The sequence below is a fragment of the Trematomus bernacchii genome, unplaced genomic scaffold (genome assembly GCF_902827165.1).
Source record: "Trematomus bernacchii unplaced genomic scaffold, fTreBer1.1, whole genome shotgun sequence".
NCBI classification, from domain to species: domain Eukaryota; kingdom Metazoa; phylum Chordata; class Actinopteri; order Perciformes; family Nototheniidae; genus Trematomus; species Trematomus bernacchii.
In genome coordinates this window covers 22,799,408-22,821,575 of record NW_022987720.1, presented here as the reverse complement: position 1 = coordinate 22,821,575, position 22,168 = coordinate 22,799,408, and the positions used below count along the sequence as shown (strand labels likewise).

At 43.1% G+C, this 22,168-nt stretch overlaps 1 protein-coding gene across 9 annotated transcripts in view; it reads right to left on the bottom strand.

The window, feature by feature from the left end:
• The window catches only part of LOC117492942 (interferon-induced protein 44-like), a 57,892-nt gene that overhangs the window by 16,036 nt on the left and 19,688 nt on the right, over positions 1-22,168 (bottom strand). For 7 of the 9 annotated variants that reach the window (XR_004556913.1, XR_004556908.1, XR_004556912.1 and 4 more), the window contains 2 exons: positions 4,589-6,187; positions 3,636-4,184 (listed from right to left, as the gene is read on the bottom strand). Coding sequence is in view for 1 of the 9 variants with exons in the window: in XM_034143371.1 (XP_033999262.1) it covers positions 8,508-8,573; positions 9,434-9,467; positions 9,564-9,631 (168 nt within the window). In the remaining 8 variants the exon portion in view is untranslated. Of the gene's footprint in view, positions 1-3,635; positions 4,185-4,588; positions 6,188-7,786; positions 8,574-9,433; positions 9,468-9,563; positions 9,632-22,168 lie in introns of those variants that run through there. The other 2 variants (XM_034143371.1, XR_004556909.1) reach the window with 2 other exon arrangements.

The window sequence follows — 22,168 nt, the reverse complement described above, 5'->3', positions numbered from 1 at the left end:
AACTGGTTTATAAATGGTTCTTAATGATTAATAAAGTGTTTACAACCTAATTCATAACCTAATTATAAACCCTTTATGAATCCTTTATAAGAGTAGTCTTATTGTAAAGTGGTACCAATAATTATATATAGATGCTGAGGTGACTATTTTCGGGCAGATTCCTATTTTTGTTTTCTACCTGCTGCAGTACTATGAAGCTCAATGCCTATCTGAACTCTGTTGTTGCATATATTCTCTCTATCGCCTAGCACAGCCCCACCCAATGACTTATCAAAACATGTCACCAGTATTCCTGCAGATAGATAGAGGGTCAAGTGATTGCATGTGGTCCTCTGCCTATGCACCATCCAACTCTGCATCCCCTCTGAGAGGACCAGGCTGTGGTCTCTGTGTTATTGATTGGTTGATACTTTAACAGTGTTCTTCCTATCGTCTTACGTATGAAGCCCTCGCTCTCTCTAAGCAGTGACATGAGCAGAGACCTCCGTTGCTGTGGTGTTTTACCGCTCAGTGCTTCTCTAATAAGAGCAGGTCTATGAACAGTAGATTAGAAATCAATACAGAGGCTGTTAATATTAGGAGTTATTAGTGTGAATGCTGTTTGCTAACTCCTTCAGCCTACTTTCAGGTACAGAAACCATTCAACTATTACATTATTCAGCTATGTCAGGACATTGAGGCTATACATTTAGTTGTTTTTACCTTTTTTAAACCTTTTCTTTTAAATATTAAGCTACTTCACTATTTGTCCTTCTCTTCCAGTTTAACATTTCACTTTCACGTTTTCAACAAAGTCCTTGCAATGCATTTGAGCTCTGAAACAATTTTGATTAAAAATCATTTCACTTTTCTGCATTTCTCCGCTAAGTTCAGCAACACACTTACTAGGTTTTTGAAGCTAAAAGCAGCTACAGAGACCATTCAACTAATAAAATATTCAGCTTTTTCGGCATTTTCAGCTAAATTCAGCCACAAATGTTCACAGTTTACAGCATTCGCACGCATTCTCTGCAGGAAATGCATTTTCTAGTTAGAGGATTAGAGTTATGGGGTCCAGTGAAAAGGAGAGCATTGAAACATTTCAAAACATCATAATTTCTGTAACAAAAAAACAAGTGGTGGATGTCAGTCCTCATTTTCTATAATATGTTGGATTGTCTCTTCTTGTTTAAGGCCTTCCTCTTTTAATTTACTTAAATGTAGTTTTAATTATATGTTATATTCACACTTGTATATACTATATAGCAGGGGTCGGCAACCCCTGGCACGCGTGCCACCAATGGCACGCGGCACCGTAACCAGTGGCACACTAGGAATAAGTGGAATAAGTGTACAAAATATTTATTTTATTTTCGGATCCTGAACGAGACCGCCGCCAGAGCGCGTCTCCCCGTTACCTGCAGAAGGAAGCCATGCGCGCAACGCAGCCCCACTCAAAAAGGCCGATCGTGAGACGTAACATACATGACACTTTTCTCTGTGTGCGGCAAAACAAGCTCGCCAAAATCGCTTCACCAGTCTGGCAGTATTTTAAGGTGTCCGAAAAAGACAATAAAATAGCGGTATGCAACGTGTGTGAAGCAGAAATCCTGCAGCTCCACCCGCTGTGACGGACCGGTGAGCGGAGCAGAACACACAAGAGTTAGACCTAACACACTTAGCTATTTGATCTACCTTTGGAACTAGTTATAAATATATTTATTCTTCACTGTCACTCATTACTGGATCAGTGAGCTGCATGAGATACTGACAGGCTGTCAGGAGAGAGAGAGAGGGGGAGAGAGGAAAAGAGAGCGCTTCCGCTCATTTCCCCCGTGTTATTATCCAAAGTTAATGTAAACTTGAATAATATAGGCTACTTCATTTGAATGTAACAATTATGTTGGTTGTTGTTTGTGGAAGCGCCAGTGAATGAGCCCCATTCACTGAGTTTTAAACATCACTTTTCACGAGTGTTTTCGTCGAGCTCTTCAACACCCTCTCCCCCCCCCCCCCCCCCCCCCCCCCCCCCCCCCTTGATAATTCACGATCGTCGGCACGCTGATACATTTTTTTTTTTTTTTTTTAGAATGGCACTTCATATCAAAAAGGTTGCCGACCCCTGCTATATAGGGTTATTGTTAGGGCTAAAAGACTATATATATGATTTATTTTATATTTTATAGATTGTGTAAAGGAGTTACAGCCTTTAAAATGCATTCCAAAGCGTTTCACATTTGTTTAGTGAAGATACTTTGGTTTCATGTCATATCAAGTTATTCTTTTTTAGCACCCAAGACTCAAATAGGACCCCTTGTACTCGGAACCTTTCTGTAGCTTCGATCTGCATCCTCATTAGCCGCTTTCACACCAAGTACTTTGCCGTACTTAGTGCCCCGGCACTTAGAACCCCAGGGCACTAAGTACCAATCGCGTTGACACCGGAATAAGTTCCCTGAGGGAAGATTACGCAAATGAGCCGCTGACGTCACTTCGTCTTCTTCTGCTTTGGGTTTACTGGCAGGCCGCAAACAACTTCACGGCGTATTCTGCCGCCCGAAGTCCCCGGCCGGAAGTCCCCGGAGTTGGGGACTGGCTTCAGTAGAATTCTACTTCTTCTGAAGCCTTCCGAGTAAATCGCCAGAACGCCGACACCTCCTCATCACTCCACCGCTCCCATGTTTTTTTTTGTGTTGCCATAAGTTATTCTCTCTCGTTTGGTGCGCGGAGCTAATGCTAATGATGCTAATGCCACAAATCCAATGGCGGCTTCACAAAACTTTGCATTGTTTTACGGGGCATGGTTTGCAATTCGCCCAGCCAATAGAAATTGGTACTTTTTTGGTACCACCTCTCTAGCAGGCACTACAAATGGGGGTAAAAGTTCCCGGCACTAAGTACTCTTTTTGGTGTGAACGCAACATAAGGGGTACTAACGGAACTAAACGGGGAAAGTACAGGGAAAAGTACTCAAATTTCACTCAAATTGAGCTCTCTGGTGGACAGATGTGAAATGACCTACTGGAAAGTAATGTGTGGAATAGAAAAAAAGTTCATACAAAAAGACAAATAGCAAATTTCAATATTTTTGCGATTTATTGTGTTTCTACCTGAACCATGTAGTAAAAATGTTAAATATAAATCTCGTCCAACATTGAATAGGAAAATATATTTTAATCAGTGACTGGTACAGCATCTGTAATCACAAATCTAAACGTCTTTTGACCTCCTAATGTTCAGATTATTGATTAGTTGGAGATGGCCAGATAAATTACCACATTAATCAACAAAGGAAAACTAACAACATCATCATGCAAAAATAAAGCCTTTTCATATTTACTCATTAGGATGATAGATACCATCATTTATAGTATAGATATGGTACATTACAGGCTGCAAATTAAACCTAAAAGCCACATTGCCCACTTCATGTAATTATCATTCTCATTCCAAGACTGACATTTTAAGACCTGACTCAGCAGTATGTAGTTTTACAGATGGTTGACAGTCTTCTTCAGATTCAATCATCCGTCTCAGTGCGCTCAGTATCAGTGTATCAGTGTCATCACTTGTCTCGAGCTAGTGTTACATCCCCACTAAGGTCTAGGGGACCTGGAGACAACACACAACAACCAATAAAAATTAGGGAGTCAGCGTAAAGGTTGATAAAAGGTTTATTCCTTGTAAACCTAGAACTGAACAGAAATACTCTTTGTGTGAAGAGGAGGAGGAGACAAAGGAGACTGTGCCAAACAAAATAAATAAGCATAACAAAACCAGGCCTCTCTCTACATCTATCCTTTGAAACCAAAACTCAAACAAAAACCCTCACTAACTAAACTACTCAGAACTGGACAAAACAGAATACAGGGGTGGCAACAATCCGCTAACCTAGTGTCTAAACATTAGTTACCTACGTGATGAGAAATGTACAGGGTACCCCAGACTTACCTAACTCCCCCACCTCTCAACACACACACTTTCACAAAGGTCAGAACAAACAAGGTAGAATGACTTTCTAAACACTGCAGTCGAATTCAGGCTCCTCCGTCAGCAACAGGCCCAGAGTGAGAGAGAGGGAGAAGACTTCCTGGGTGCCTCCTTTATGGTCGGCCCTGGCTGCTGATAGGCCAGCTGAGGGTGAGAGGATCCAATCAGCCATCAGACTCAGGTGCACAGGCAGGGACTGATCAGCTGCTGATTAGCTGTGGGGAAGACAGGGAGAAGATAGAAACACAGGAGGGAAGGAGAACCACACAAGTACAGCCTGCCTGGCACGTAACACCCCCACACATATAAATCCAAACAGTATGTTTGGACATGACAATAACATTTACATAGCACGAACATTATCGGCCCCCTTTTTATGGCTTATGTCAAGGTTGTAGTTCTGGACAATCAATGACCAACGCATAAGGCGTTGATTGTGGTTGTACATCCTTGTAAGAAAAACCAGGGGATTGTGATCAGTGTTTACCTTAATAGGTTTTACACTGGAGCCAAGATACACCTCAAAGTGCTGCAAGGCAAACAATAGAGCTAAAGCTTCTTTTTCAATAGTAGAGTACTTCAACTGATGTTTGTTAAACTTTCGGGAGAAGTAACTCACGGGGTGATCGATGGCCTGTGCATCTTCTTGTAGAAGAACAGCCCCTGCCCCAACTCCACTGGCATCGACCTCGAGCTTGAATGGCTTCGAAAAGTCTGGTGCAGAAAGAACAGGAGTACAACACAGAATACTGGCTAGCCCAGTCATTAGAATAGACAACAATGTCGTCCAGATATGCCTTACAGTTTGGAACATGTCCTAATACAAGATTTACAAGCCTCTGAAAGGTGGCAGGTGCGTTACACATACCGAAAGGCATCACAGTACTGAAGGAAACTGTCAGGTGTCACAAAGGCTGAGATATCGGAAGCACGCTGTGTTAAAGGAACTTGCCAGTATCCCTTTAACATGTCCAGCTTACTGACAAATTGTGCAGGACCAATTTCATCGATGCAGTCATCAATGAGCGGTAACGGGTGTGCATCGGGGACAGTGACAGCATTAACCTTGCGAAAGTCAGTGCAGAATCTGGGACTTCCATCGGACTTTGTGTCTAGCACACAAGGGGAACTCCATGGACTGGAACTAGGCCTTGCAAATCCATTTTAAAGTAGATACTCAACTTCCCTTTTCATAACCTCTCTTTTAACTGGGTTAACTCGATACGCACGCTGTTTGATCGGCAAAGGGTTGGTCAAGACCACATCATGAGCTAGGACAGAAGTTTGTGAGGGAGTGTCATTAAAAAGACATGCAAAGTCAACTATCAGCTTCTGTATATCACTTTCTTGGTTATCAGGGAGATGAGACAAGTAATTGGGCAAATCAGCCAATACCTCAGTATTGCTTAGTCTTGCCCCCTGTGGTGTTGCACTGCGCATCACCAACTCATCCTCATCCTCATTTGAGCTCACCCTCTGAAGCCATAGGAGAGACGGTCGTCCCCACCTGGTGAGCTTTGGAAGACTCATTTTGGTCATCCCTGGAGCAGTACTTCTTCAGCATGTTGATGTGACACACTCTGGTAGGACGTCTGCGGTCAGGTGTTTGAATGACGTAGTTCGTTTCACCGAGCTTCTTATCTACAACATAAGGACCAGAACATTTAGTAGACAGAGCAGAACCAGGTACAGGCAATAGAACCAACACCTTGTCACCTGGCTGAAACAAGCGCTCTACCGCCTTCTGGTCGTAGCGTTTCTTCATCTTCCCCTGGGTAGAGGTCAGAGCTTCCCTAGCCAAGGAGCAAGCACGATGTAGACAATCCCTAAGTTTGGCGACATACTCCGGGATACTGCAATTGTTTTTCGTTGGCATGATCAAATGCTCTTTAAGAACTCTTAAAGGACCTCTGACCTCATGTCCAAACACTAGCTCAGCAGGACTAAATCCTGAACAGCTTCACGGGCAGCAAATAACACTAAAGGAACACCGTCATCCCAATCTTTATGAGACTCGTGGCAATGTTTTCTTAACATGCATTTCATAGTCTGGTGAAACCTCTCTAATGCCCCCCTGACTTTCAGGATGATATGGGCTGGATGTCACATGCTTGATACCTAAGGTGTCAAGTACCCGGGAAAACACTTTTGAGTGGTAGTTCTTCACAGGAAAGATGCAGCTTGGTGGGAAACCCAGCTCGCCACTCACCTCCTCAATCTACATTTAAGAATTTGACATTTAATGCTATGCTGCCAGGGATGATGCAAACCAGAACATGAACTCTTTAGAGAGGGGTCTCTGTTGTAGTCTTAGTTATTCGCAGACAAGGTAGAGATAGGATTGAACTGGAAAACAATGTTAAATTGAATCAAACAATTACATTAGAATTCAGAAATACAATAGTTTCTAGGGATGTAACGATATATCGAATATCGCGGTATCGCGATGAATAAACGTCCCAATACCGTCGTGAGACTGACAAAATCTACCACGATTTAAAAAAATAAATAATTACATTTTGTCAATAAGCCTCACCTTCTTGGCAAAAACGGTATTGTTTTTGAAGTGGTGGAGAGATAATGCACAGTTTGACCCACTGCCGTCACCCATGGCCAAAGCATATCTCTCTGTCCCACTGAGGTGGCGTTAGACTTTTTCGCTGTCCGTAATTTTGACAGACAGGATTGTAAAATATCCGTCATCATCCATTATTACCCGTCGGGTCTGAACTCGCCACTAACGTGTCGCGCTGACACGGGGGGGGGGGGGAGAGAGAGAGCACGCTCGTGAACTGTCAACGGGGGGGGGGCGGTGTTATGCCGTGTTATGCATGCCCACCGAGATATGCATGCACCTCGCGGGAGCGCGCACAGCGTAAAGCAAAAACTCCCAGACATTTCAATGATCTGTACGGCAAAGTACGGTTTGGAAACTATATCATTTCCTTTTGGAGGGCATGCATAACACGGCATAACACCAGAGCCTCGCTGCGGGGAAACTTTGGCGCTGTTCCGAGTTTGTTCTAATCTGTCTTAGATTTTTCCGTCATTGTTAAATAAATATTCGGTTAACGCAACCACTGCTGTCCCAGCAACATCAGTACCAAGTGAAGTAAGAAGATATGATTCTACGCTATATTGAAGTAAACATGTATTATTTTGAACTGTTTTAGATAATCACTTAGAAAAAGAATGTTATTCTCACTTTTAAATTCACTGGCTCAGAGATTCTGTGTTTCAACACACCAACATCCTTATCATCTCTAAGAGCCAGATGCTGTTTCTAAGTCGTTAAAGACATCGTAAAATAGGAAAAGATCCCCTGGGAAAGGAATGTAGAGTAAGATAAGGTAAAGATAAACATTGACTTTTGACCTGGGGTGGCTTGGGATCTCACATGCTGGGCAGACCTCTGATTGAACCCGGCCAGAAGCGAATGCAGCCAATCAGGACACTTGGAGGAGGTGGTCAGTTTAAACAGCTCCTCCCCAGGGGTTCTCTAATTCGCTTGGGAGAAAAGTGGGAAGGAAGAGATGACCCATCTCCGCCCCAAAAATGGATAGAAATACTGATGATTTTGAGTGTAAAATGCTTCTGGTCTGTTGAAAGCTGGTGCTAGAAGACGGTAAACCGCATCACAAACCTGGAGTCCATACTTCTCGTTTTCTGAAAGCTGGTCTGTCTACCTGTAAAACCGCATCATCAGGCCTGAAGCCCGGAGTACTCGAGTACTCTGTATAACTTGTATATGTGTTTGGTTTCCTACTAGAAGTAAACTCAGATAATTTGTTATAACTTTGATTCCGGTGTTTTCAATTCCTTTCTTAATTTAATAGAGATCCAGCCTCATCCAATGAACGGCGCGTAGCAGAGGTATTCTACTCCAACACAAGCGAGAGAGTTTTTTCCACAGCAGGGGATATTGTAAATGCCCAAACATCCCAGCTTCTACCTGGAAATGTGGACATGCTCATATTCCTAAAAACCTGTCTGATGATGCTGAGTGAGTGACTTAGTGAGTTTGAGTTGAGTTACTTGAAAAACTAAAGTGAAACTTGATTTATTTTATTGCGGGGTCTGATTATTAAATGTCCTTGTTTATTTGTGAGGTGCAGTGGCACAAAGAAAATGCCTACTTTGTTTGGTAGTACTAGTAGGTACAAAAACACTGGTTTTCTTGTTCCAGTCTGTTACTGTCACTTTGTTTTTGACACTTTACAATACTGCTATCCTACTAAAATGCTGTACAAATCAGATGTATTATTTCATAAAGAACATTTTTCCAAGTAAAACATTTTTAAATAAAAAAAAAAAAAGTTGTTGGTATATCACATCCCTAATAGTTTATATTGGAACATTGTTAGTTTTCTATATTTCATGAGCAAAAAATGTATCAGGCAGTGGGATTATGTTACTCAAATACATGCAACAGAGATAAGGTTTAATGAATTCAGTTGTATATTTTAACCATCCTTCACGTGTCCCTTCATGGCCAGTTTGATATCTTCCAAGCAAACTCCTTCTCGAGGCCCATGATGTCATTGAAGACAAAAGGGTAAAGGAGGACCAGGGGGTCCTCCTTTTTGGATTTTGTAGGCTTTGTGCTGTAAGACAAGAAAGTCCCGTTACCATAATGCCATGGTAGTTAGGTTGCCTTAAAGGTCAAAACATTACATCATTTCATAAAATGCAACAACAACAAAAACATTAAAATGAAAAACTGTATTTTTAAAAATATTTTATATATATATATAACAAGCCAGATTCAAACGTGCATCTTCCTCAGCAGGGACTGAGCCTCAGAGCATGGGGCACCAGCTCTAACAACTGAGCCAGATAAACAAATACTTCATGTTTTTTAATTGCCGTTGTGTCTTGTGAAAGGTTTTTATGTTTTGACTTTCAGGGCCACCATAGAAGTTTGTCTCCTGCTGAAAAGTAAAGTAAAATAATATAATAGATAACAGAGTTGTTACATTTCGAGTGTTACAATGTAAGACATTCTTCATGATAACACTGAAAAGGGATTATTACGCCTGTGGTGTAGCTTTTGCCAGAGATCGCATCTGTTTTAGCTTGATTAGCTATTTTGCCTCGTAAAACACTTTCCACAGAGTTGATGAAGCTGGACTTGCCAGCACCAACAGGTCCATAAAGCATAAATCGGAGCTGAACCTTGTCTTTAAAAGGCTGGTATTCCTTCAAAATCTGTAAATCTCTCACTTTATTTCTGTTCAATGGAAAAATATTAGACTTTAGTTTAGATCAAATTATTATCAATTTTGCATAATGGTGTCACTGAGACCCAATAAAAAAAACCCATCATGTTTCTAAGGAGTGACAACTTATAGAAACAATTGAATAACAAAGGAGTGTGCAGGTTCATAGTTGTCCTTTTAAAAAGTGGTATTTGAATAAAAACCACGAAACACCAGAGACACCACACATTGAAAAATGAACTCACTCCCATGGACCGTTCCTTCATTCGTGAGGCAGAACTGAAAAGTAAAGTGAATATTTGCAGTAAAACATTAGTCCCATTTTGATTGATTTAATCTATTAGGCAATGTTTAGAAAAATGTTGAGTTACTTACCTTTTGGAGAAGGTGGGGGGGAGTTGGCGGGCGAGGTGGAGGGGGAGGTCGATGTGTGTTTCCCATGGCTTCAACAAGAAATTGTTGTAAAAACATTATCAATACAACATTTTGAGATCAAATATTTCACAACATTCATCATGGTAAAGTATTATTATAATTATGAATAATATTGTAAATCCCTTCGTTTTGCAACGTCTCATACTGATTCAAATGTGCTGCACAGGAACATCTTAAAGTCTGTTTAATTGTTACTTCAGAAAATATAAAAAGTACAAATGTAAAATAACAAAAACATTTTTTTTTAACTTTATTCACTCCCTCTCAAAAAAGACTTTAAATTTACACTATATACTTCAACAAGCGAAATTCTGACTTGCTAAGGACAGTTTAGTGTTATCTTAAACCCTTTAAATAAGTCTATGCCGTTTTAAAATAGACTTGAAATATTTTGTTTATCTACAATTTCAGTGAAACTGTGTAAGTCTGTTTATGTTTACTGCACTTTATTTCTACCAGACATTGAAGGTAAAATAAATGATTTCACTTATCCCCTTTCTTTAATTTAAAGAATAAAGGAGAGTGTGAATGCTGTTCTCTTTGAGTGCAGTCAGGAAAAAATACCCTATAATGCATTATTTGCCTTATGATCAGACTATATTCAAACCAAGACCCGGACATCTAAGTGAATCACTAAGCAGCAATCTCTGGTAAAATGATTTATTTTGTATTTATCCAGAGAATTATATACTTCACAGTATCTTTCATTTAATCTTGCTCACTACAAACAAGCAGCGTTTTGGCCAATTCAGTTTTTGTACAGGTTATAAAGAGATTAAATCAAACGAAATAAACACCCAGAGCTAGAAAAATATAGGTTTATATGTACTTTTTTTTGTGCAGCTCTACAAAGCATTAAAGGTTTGAGATAAAAAATAATGTTAAAAGTCACCTATCATGATATTTTTAGGCAATAGCATAGGTCTCAGATATATATATAATTTTTTTTTAAAAAACATGTCTATGAAGTGTTTTGGTCAAAAAACCAAACAGATCACCCATTCTAGCCATGCCTCATATCCCTCTATTTCTCTTCCTGTTCCAAAAGTGCTGATTCTGGGTGTAAACAGGTCTCTCTTGAGAATGAGACCCTGTGTCTCAATGAGATGTTCACCTGTATAAATAAAGGATAAATAAAAAAAGAAAGCTTTTTTTTTAAAAATAAGAAGGATTATTTCTGAAACAGTATAGAGCTCAAAGGCTTTCTCTTTTGCCGGTTATACCACAAGAGGCGCTTTCACACCAAGTACTTTGCCGTACTTAGTTCATCAGAACTTAGTTCATCAGAACTCTTTAGTTCTGATGAACTCTTAGTTCTGATAAACTAAAGAGCAGATCGCGTTCACACCGGAATAACTCCCTGAGGGAGGATTAGTCAAATGAAGCCGCTGACGCCACTTCTTCTTCTTCTGCTTTGGGTTTACTGGCAGGCCGCAAACAACTTCACGGTGTATACTGCCACCCGAAGTCCCCGGAGTTGGGGACTGGCTTCAGTAGAAGCTGCTGGGGCAGCTTCAACTGAAGCCTTCCGAGTAAATCGCCAGAACGCAGACACCTCCTCATCTCCACCGCTCCCATGTTTTCTTTTGTGTTGCCATAAGTTGGTCTCTCTGCGTTTGTGCGCTGGGCTAATGCTAATGCTAATAATGCTAATGCGAGGATAATAAAATGGCGGCTTCACAAAACTTTTTTGGAGTTTTACGGGGACGTGGTTTGCGTGGGAACCTTTTTCTCCCATGAAAGTACCTGCTCTCTAGCAGGGACTGAAAAGGGGGTGAAAAGGTTCTCATGAACTAAGTTCTAGTTCCGGATTTTTTTGGTGTGAACGCACATTTTCGGAACTGTATCGGAACTATACTGGGAAAAGTATTCCGGTGTGAAAGCGCCTAAGGTGAGTTCCTTTTTATTTCCTGCTTCTTCACACACATGCTCTCTGCAGTACAGGTTAGCTCTGAGTGTTAGCGATGCTAATGTAAACACCGACCATATTACGTCCAAAACAGTCAGGCATTGTTTCTGATAGCAACGTTTCTGATAGTGCTGTGGGTCCGCCGCCGATATTACGTCATATCGGCCGCAAATCTGTATCAGCTTCGTTGTATCCCCGTTTTTAGAGATTTGGGTACGGAGGAAAAGAGAGAGGGTTTTATTTGCTGACGCTGCGTGAGTTCCCTGACACACCAGGGACACATATTTATGTATAAAAGACATACAAAAGTGCATTTTGCACGATAGGTCCCCTTTAACATACATACAGTAACTATCTATATAACTGTACTACACAAAAAGGATAACTATAATAAAAATGATGAAAGCATAACAAGATTTGGGAAGTAATAGAAATCCTCACCTTCAGTTATGTGCCTCTAACTCAAGTGCCTCTCAACCAGTGGCGGCTGGCCCATAGGGGGTGATAGGGCGCCGCCCTCCCTAAACCACACACACAAGGAAATGTTTTTCCTATACACTGCGGGTGTTTCTAAATGTCGAGTACGCTTGCTTGGTAGCACATGTCTTCCGAGTCACTTGCTTCAGAAGCGAGGCAAGAATACTTCCTGGCATTCAGAAAACGAAGAGTGGAACAGGCGAGCAAGTGTGCAGGTGTGCGTCATATGAGAGGCCCCGCCTTACATTTTCCGCCACAGATTTGGGGAAATTGGTCTGTGCGCAAAGCATTGTGGGGATTTTAAGACCGCGGAGTCTACACATGTGCAGCCTCGAAATTTCTCTCTACGAAGTATGCCGGACTCGGTAGAATTCCAAGTATGCTGGACATTGGAACAGTCCTTCGGCGGCACTCGATGACGTAGTATGCTTGAAATAGTGGCTCTGGAGCAGCTTTACTCGACATTGAGAAACACCCTGTATGTAAGTACTGTGCTGGGGCGATGGAGAAATCGCCCCATGGAGGCAGGTCTCAAGACATATTCAAGATATGAATATATCGAGTGTCATAAAATGTAGCCAAGCGTCCTCAAAACTTCTTCCGGAGGGGCGATTCTTGTATCGCCCCAAGTAAGCAACTGATATAACCAGGACCAGTCTCTGCGGGCACCATTTTAACAACAAAGACAATGACGAACATGAACACTACCCCAAGACTCAACCCTAACTCGGTGAAATCTCTCATCCAAGAGCCGTTTGAGAGAAGAAGTTTGGCAGACAAACTTCAGGTGAAAGAGCTGGGCCCAGATCAACCTGATATTGTCATCAAACAGCAGGATAGTGAGAAAGGCTAGCTGGCTAGCTGGATGCAGTCATGCTAATGCCTTATTTTGCTTTCCTTGCTTGGTTTATAAAACAACAGGGACAGATGCAGCATGGACAACAACTGGAGTGAGGGATATGAAGCACCTGTCTGAGAAAGTGAGGAAGCATGAGAACACCAGAGCACACATGTACAATGCTATGAAGCTAGCCACGCTAGGCAGAGTGAACATTGCTACGCAGCTGGACGAGGGCCACATGATTGCGGTGAGGAAACACAATGAGGAGGTGGACAAAAACAGGCATATTCTATGCAAAATAATCGATTGTGTGACGTTGTGGGGCGTTTGAGTTGGCTTTGCATGGGCATGACGAGACTGACTCTTCAGTCAACCCTGGCATTTTCAGGGGATTGGTGGATTTTGTTTCCTCCCTGGACACCGTGCTGGAGGAGCACGTAAAGACCGCCACCGTTTTTAAAGGCACTTCAAAGACGGTACAAAACGAGCTGTTGGACTGCATGTCAGTGCTGAGGGATTACATTCTGGAGGAGGTAAACAGCGCTGATTTTATCGCCATTCAAGCCGACAAGACGACGGACGTCTCCACCTACTGCCAGCTGGTGCTTGTGCTACGCTACATCGCTTCAGTCAGACAACTCACGTGTTTCTTTAACATGTTTATTAGAAGCAGCATATAGTTGAGTTTGGCGTCTAGGCTCGGGCCTCATCACTCCACAGATATACATAGCACGATCAGTGATGATTAAATAACTAACCCCCCGAGCCTACAGGTGGAAGCTATCATGTATCACATCACAATTATATTTGTTATAGTATTTAAAAAGGAAAGAGAAGACACTCAGATTTGGATAATAATGCAGGTAATGTAGTTTATAAACACAGTTTGTAATAACAGGCTTATTCAGGTGTCCACCAGGTCAATTTCTAGAGGACGCCTAGTTATTATTGATTCAAGGTTAATTTAGGCCTAGTTGTTATTCATACTATACACAGGACCAGGGCCGGTTCTAACCAATTTGCTGCCCAAGGCGAGATTTTAGCTGGTGCACCCCCCTGCAACACACTCTCACTCCCTAAACGTCCAGGAGCGACGCTTGGTCAGGGTTCCGTGGCGTGCAGTTGGGACGCGCCGAGGCTCCTTCAGCTTCATAAACGGACGCAAAGAGCTTTCAACTGATTGCAATGTATTCCCATCGGCGGCGGTATTTGACGCTCATGGAAGCACCGCATCGGTCCATGTCGGCGGCAGTTAAAGGCAATGTGAGCGTCCATTCCCATTGGATAACGGAGGATTTTACACCCGGAAGTAACTATTCTCCTTACTGTCGATTGATTTTACAGTGATATCTGCACAACTCATCAACTCAAAAACACCAGATTATGCTTGTTAATTACACAACATTGATTGGTTTAAATTGTGTGCAATGCTTTTGTATTTTTCCCCTTCGATTCGGAGAAACAAATATTTTTTCGGAGTTTAGGATGGCAGAAGACACTACACTACCCAGAATCCCCAGCTATCGTTTAGGACTACACCATGTGCTTTGTTTGACAAACCCCGTGATTAGTTCTCAAGCTCTGTGATTGGTTGACCTCCAACTGCATTCCATATGAAAAAAAAAACGTTTCGTAAAAGATAAAATCATACTTTATTCAGCAGTGCTTGCTTTACTCTTTGAAAGTCATCACATGAATGCATTGTAATAAATGGTTCGGCTGCATTAAATATTACACATCTGTCGTAGTTCTTTATTTATCTACAGAGATCGGGGTTGCGGTCGAATAGTCCATTTAGCTTAGGAACCTTCCTAACGGAGTGAAATGACACGGAAGTCCCTCAGTGGCAGCCATGATAAGTGCCGTTCGAATTCTCTAAATGAAAGGAAAGGAGGTTTCAAACTTCCTTTATAACCTCCTTTAGCTTAGGAACCACTGGACCTCCCTAACCGAAAGGAGAGGAGAAAATGCTGCCCCACAATGCATTTGCCGTCACACAACATTCGGCCGTTCACGGAAACAACCGATTATGAACGACAAATGATATCATGAAAGTTACGGTGCTTATTAAGCATTTTAAAACGTATGTGGTAAGTTGCCAAAGTGCTTTGTTTTGAACGTTCATCAGTATTATAATCAAAAAGAGAAATATGAACGTTAGTTTTTACTGAAATGATCAAATAGAGTCAACATTTCACAGTCTTTACTGAGCTGTGTGGGGGTTGTTCAACTTTTAAAAGATCAAGGTTCAAGTTTCAAGGTTCTTTATTGTCAATCTGACATAGCTACAGAGTAATTATGCAGTTGAAAATCTTATGTCACAGGCTTCTGTTGTTGTTCTGTTGTTGATGTTTGAATGGTGATATACACAGTGATAGATGTTAAGGACTAACGTTTATAATAAATACATTTGTATTGATTTTAAGATCTTTTCATACAATCATACGTATTGGGATCATTTGTATTAATGTGGACCGGAGGAAGAGGGTGACGAGCATAAGTTTCACTTTCCTTTTTTATTTCTATTACAACTTTGGTCATGAAGAATATGTTTCTCTGTTGTTCCTATTCATAAAGCATAAAACAACAGCATCAGAGCACGGTGCAGAGTCTCTAGATGAGTTTACAGTAGTCCCTCGTTCTTATTAAACATCCATGTTGTAGTCCGCTGTATAGAAAACTGTAGTTTCCATAGTTTCCCCACAGCAGCAGACGCACATTTATGACGTCCGCTGGCGCATCATAAACACGTTGGATAGTGAAAGTGCAGTCGGATTCTCCAAAGTACCGCAGTCTCTTCTGCTAAATCCTTTTGAATTCTCCTATCCACTATCCCTTAACCCCATGACGTTTCACTCAGAGGTCAAGGAATAGACGATAGGGTTAGAATTTAGGAGCTGATTTTTGGACTATTCGACCCGGGACTCAGAATCGACCGGAAACTATTCTTTTACCGTTCTGTTTTAATTTCACAATAAAGTTAGTAGTAATATTTTGTTTTGATATTATTGTTTTTTATTAACTACTAGACCGCTGAGTCATGTTAAGACCATCTTTTCTGTGTTGCTGTGGGTTTTTTCCATCGCTTTTGTGTTACAAATATCAAAACAATAACTAAATATATCCGTCGTAAACTAAACCGGAAACAGCAGTATATTTTATTTTGTTAACACTGTAAACTTGACAGCTTTTTAACCCGCACCTCCTACTGGTTAAAGCACGTTATTACACGTTTAGAGTAATGCAATGCAGGTAGATTGTGTTGCTTTTTAATGACTGTTTAAAATGCCTTTTTCTTAATGTCTTTCTTTTTTGTAAAGCATTTTTGAATGTGTTATATGTTATGAAAACATTTAAATATTAAGATTATATACAAAATAGGAGGAAAGTAGAAGGTCAATGATAGAAATATAGAATAGAAAATATCAAGAAGATACTGTAAATGGTATCTAGAATAAAACAGTTTAGTGCCTGATAGGAGGATGTGCAAAACAGACAAACTAATTAGGCTTTATTTAAACATTAAATAATACTTTAGGTTAAGGTCTTCTTTTAAATACATGTAAGCAAAAAGCTTTGGGGGTATCTATATTAAGCCTGACTTAACGTTTAATATATTGCATGGTTTGTTTTGGGACTTGACAATCAACTTCCCTGCAATGTTAACTATGTTGAAGCATTTATTTTAACCGATATTATACATATTTATTATACTCTTATAAGATGTATGAAGATAGAATAAGAAATGTGCAGAATATGACAGTTTAATGGTGGAGGTACACACATATTGATAGATCTCTTGTTGAGGAACCTATGACCCAAGTTTGTCATCATTGCATAACTACACCGTAGTTGTGAATATGATATTTCAATAAACCTTTGAAAATCTTGAAATCTTGAAAGGGATGTGCAAAATAGCCATTATGTACAGTTTTTGATGAACAATTAGAGAATAACGAGTAATGAACATGCTTTATAGGGATCTGCAGATACATTTTTTGTCTTCTAAAGCACCAACTATCAAATATCTCGCCTGATTGTTTGCACTTGACAATCACCTTCACTGAATTTTACTCAGGTGTAACTAAAGTCTGATTTAAGGGTTGTTTATATTTCACATCATTAATCCAAATCTGTAAAGTAACTAAAATAAATGTAGTAAAAATACCAGGTTAACCTTAAAGAAAGCCCTCAGGATTATAAAAGACCCCCATCACCCCAGCCACAAACTGTTCTGTCTGCTGCCGTCTGGCAGGCGGTACCGCAGCATCTGGACTAAAACCACCAGACTCAGGGACAGTTTCATCCCACAGGCCAGAAGACTATTAAACACCTGAACTTTGAAACAACATCCATAACATTCATCTGGCTGCTACTTAGAAATTATTTGTCTAATATATCATATTCCAATCACTTGTATATAGACTCGTATTGCACTATTTCACATTTTACGATTTTACTATTTTTCTCTTTGTATTTACTTGCACTATTTTTTCTTTGTAGGCCTAGCTGTTTTATTGTGTTGCACTGTTGGAGGAGCCTGTGACCTAAGGGGGGGGGGCGATGGGTTTCATTCCATTTCAAAGTGCTGTTTGACTCGAAGTGGTGTAAACTTCACGCACTGCAACTCCAACATCCAATCACAGAGCAATGAAATGTTTGAACATTTTAAAGTAAAATGCTTCAATCTGGTGCACTTTGAGCACACAATTACTATTGATTAGATCTAGGGGGTACAACTCTAAACACCCATATGAAAAAGATCGGTTTACATTTTAATAACCAAATGTGGAGTGTGCACATAACCAATAACCTACCATAGCCAATAACAAATAAATGTAACTTATTTAATTTGTGTTGTTCATTCATATCTTATTTTATTTAGTTAACATTTATTTATGCATATTTTTTTATCTGTCCCGTTTTAAACTATATTTTTGGTTTACTGTCCTATAGTATACATTGAAATTATTTCAAAACTGTTTATCCCAATAATTATAAAGGTTGAATTTATCTCTCTCGCTTGCTCCCACGCCCACTTTGGCTGTGAGCTGCGGGCGCTTGATAAGCCAACACCCCCCACTATCTTCACTTACAGCGCCCATCGTACAGGGCAAATGAAACGTGTAACCGGGGTGAAAAGGGTGTTGCGCGGCAAGCTGAAAGCGCGCACTATCGCGCACAGAGCTGGAGATTTGGAGGAGTACAGGAAATCTAGGTATGATCTCCGGAGAGCAATGAGCAATGCAAAGAGACAGTACAAAGATAAGTTGGAATCTGACTTCAAAGGCTGTAACACCCGGAACATGTGGGCGGGACTAAGAACAATGACAGACTACAAAGGAGCAGCGGGGGGTGCTGCGGGAGTGTCTGCGTGCGCATCTCTCCCAGATGAGCTGAACAGTTTTTTTGCACGCTTTGAGAGCAGCCAGGCTGTGGAGGTACAGAGGGACCAGGAGCCAGAGCGCTGCCCTTTTGTTTTAAACAGGGCAGATGTGTGTAAATCCTTTAAAAGGGTTAACCCACACAAGGCTCCTGGACCTGATGGCATCCCTGGCCGTGTTCTCAGGGTGTGTGCAGTTCAGCTGGCAGAGGTGTTCACAGACATCTTCAACAGGTCCCTGCTGCAGTCTGTAGTCCCCACATGTCTTAAACACTCCACTATCGTTCCTGTCCCCAAAAAGACAATAATCACCTGCCCCAACGACTACCGCCCAGTAGCACTCACCTCCATCATAATGAAGTGCTTTGAGCGGTTCGTCAAATCATTCATCACCTCCTCCCTCCCTGACTCTCTGGACCCCCTGCAGTTTGCCTACAGAGCAAACAGGTCCACAGACGACGCCATAGCCCTCACCATCCACACTGCCCTCTCACACCTGGACCCGAAGAACAGGAACACATATGTGAGAATGCTGTTCATTGACTACAGTTCAGCATTCAATACCATTGTGCCCTCCAAGCTGGCCATCAAGCTCAGAGAGCTCGGGCTCAACAGCGCCCTCTGTGACTGGATCCTGAACTTCCTGACGGGCAGATCCCAGGCAGTGCGGGTGGGAAACATCACATCCTCCACCCTGATTCTCAACACCGGTGCCCCTCAAGGCTGCGTGCTCAGCCCTCTCCTCTACTCCCTGTTCACTCACGACTGCGTGGCCACACACAGCTCCAACACCATCGTGAAGTTTGCTGATGACACGACCGTCATCGGCCAGATCACAGACGACGACGAGACGGCGTACAGAGAGGAGGTCGAAAACCTGACATCTTGGTGCCAGTATAACAACCTCCATCTCAACATCAGCAAAACAAAGGAGCTGATTGTGGATTACAGGAAGCAGCAGGGAGAGGGACACGCCCCCATCGCCATCAATGGGACTACGGTGGAGAGAGTCAGCTGCTTCAGGTTCCTTGGGGTCCACATCACTGAGGACCTGACATGGACTCTTCACACCACCACCATCACCAAGAAAGCTCGACAGCGGCTCTTCTTCCTCCGCAGGCTGAGGAGGTTCAAAATGGATTCCAGGATACTCTGCAACTTCTACAGGTGCACCATAGAGAGTATCCTGACTGGCTGCATCACGACCTGGTATGGCAGCTGCACCGACCTCAATCGTAAGGCTTTACAGAGGGTGGTGAAAACTGCACAGCACATCACCAGGACGGAGCTGCCATCCATGGAGGACCTTTACTCCCAGCGGCTCAGGAAGAAATCTCTACGGATTATCAAAGATCCCCATCACCCCAGCCACAAACTGTTCTTTCTGTTGCCGTCTGGCAGACGTTACCGCAGCATCCTGGCAAAAACAAAAAGATTCGGAGACAGTTATATCTCTCACAGGCTCCGCCCTCTACTGGACTCTATGGGTACTACCTTATCATGCAAGCATTCACCTACTGAGATTTCTATAGACGTAGCCGGCCCCGGGGCGGGCTTACCTGAATGCGTGCGCATCTCACTTCCCTATAAAAGGAGGCCTCGCCTCCTGACCACCATCCTTTACTCTTCAGCGAGCGGAGGTGATAGCCTAGCACTGAGTCCGAGACGTATTATTTGAGAGAAAGGAAGAAAGTAAACGAGTATTTTTTGAAATCATGCCCTGGATTAAATAGCGGGCGTCGATCCCCACCACCTCTGCTTCGAGTGTGCCAGGATATGGCCGAGGCGGTGCAATTCACGTTCACCATTCCTTCCGGGTCCGGCGTCCATGGAAGTCCACCGCCCAGGGCTGTACTCTCCCTGGATGATGATCATGGCGGCGGGTGTGTGGGCTACTCGCTCATTGCTAGAGATGCCCCCGCCTCACAAGGTCAGAGCGATTATTGGGCCGCAAGGCCGAATAAGTAGCTTGGTCCACGGGCCTTGCCCCAGGCCTCGGTGGCTTCACATGATATAGGGGCGACCCTACTTCATCACAGGCCGCCGCCGCTGCCTGCCGTGTGATATCCCTGGGATATCACGCCGCATGGCACTTTCCAAAGAGGACCGTGTTGATCTCCTGGGAGCCCCCGTGTTTACGGAAGGGCTCTTTGGATCGATCTCCTTGCTCACGGGATAAGGAGTAATCGCAGCGTGGCTGCTTCTTGCCCATCCCCAGAGGAAGAAACACTGTCATACACTCCCCGCCTCTGCTGTAAACCCCAGTATAGGGAGCCAGCAGGTGGGTATGTGCACGTGAGTGGGATAAACCGAGTGCTGTCAAAGCACTGTGCGGGTTCAAGAGACGCTATTGCCGGCGTGCTGTTGTCAGAAAACACACCTTGCCTGGTATAATAGCTCCGATTAATGCATTTCACCGTTGAATGGGAAATACAGCGTTAATACGTGGGCGCGCGGCCCTCGTAAGAGTGGCCGCGGTGCGTTCAGGAACCTCCGCAGGAGAACGGTGGTTTACGTTTGTAAACTCTAGTTCTGGAGTGGTGTGTGTGTGTGTGTGTGGGGAAATGCATTCAGTAAACACGGTTGCATTTATCCCAGAGTAAGAGTCATCTCTCTCCACAATTCCACTTTTCCCCATAATGTCCGTTTCAAAGAGAGGGCATTGTGACGGCAGACCTCAGTAGAGAGAATAGTCACCGCTGCAGACGAGAGAGCGCAGCGCGACGGTGAGACGAAGGGAGAGGTGCCAGCATGGAGATCCCGTGCCCGCGGTGCCCTCCACCTCTTCGGCCCACCCCGTGGAACCGGCATGTTGGCACTCACGGGGAAGGGCTGCCCAGCCCCGGCAGGCTCCGCAGCAGCAGAGAGCGGCCGGGTGGGGTGCTCCGTCTTTACGGAGCTGTCTGGCGGGGGGAGAAAATCTCTCCGCCCGGGACGAGAGGGCGAATCCCGCCTCCTCCCTGTACAATGCACAGATCACTACGTTTTCTAAATAAAAATGAGGTTGATCTGTATCCAAATCTAGGTGTCTTTTGTTTTCACAAATGCTACACTTACACACAATGTTAACCGTACAAATTCCCCATTCGCTGCCCCAGCTGTAGCTCCTGTAAAGGAGGTGACTAGTGGGCATGCGCAGATGAGAGGGATGAACCGCAGGGAGTGCTATCTAAAGGAAAGGGCTATGCGGTTACAGGGACATTATGGCCGGCGTATTGCTGTCAGAGAACACACTACGCCTAGAGCAAAGACTCCAGTTAATGCAGTTTACCGTAGTGGTAAAGGCTGCATTATGGCGGAGCCCGCACTCACACAAGAGCGCGTGGCGGTGCGTTCAGGGACCTTAGTAAAAACACACTACGCCTATAAAAACTCAGATTAATGCTGTTTACCGTAGTGGTGAGAACAGCATTATGGTGGAGCGCGCGCACACACAAGAGCGTGAGGCGGTGCGTTCAGGTACCTCAGTAAATAATCGGCCCTTTCTGTGTCGACCCTCTATGGGCAAATCTTCCATTCATGGGGAGTTTTGCGGCGGAACGGGTCACCAGAGAGTATCACAGCTTCATAGCTGCGGCCCCACAGCTGAGGGCTTGTCCATAAACACAATGTTATGGGGAATGGAAACTCAGCTGTGTCCTAATAGGGTGGATGGACAGGTCGCTGAAACGGGGCTATTCACTCCAGTTTTGCAGCGTCCCACCTCCTTTTATGGGCATGCGAGAGGTAAATCTGTCCTCCCAGGAGGAGATGAGTTTCCTCTCATAAGAGATTCGGGCTCTGGTGCAGAAGCAGGCTGTGTCTGTTGTGCACCCTCAGCACAGAGAAAAGGGTCTTTATTCCATGTACTTCCTGGTTTTCAGGAAGACAAGGGAATTTAGACCTATTCTAGATCTCCGCGGCCTGAATCGCCACATTTCCTGCAGGAAATTCCG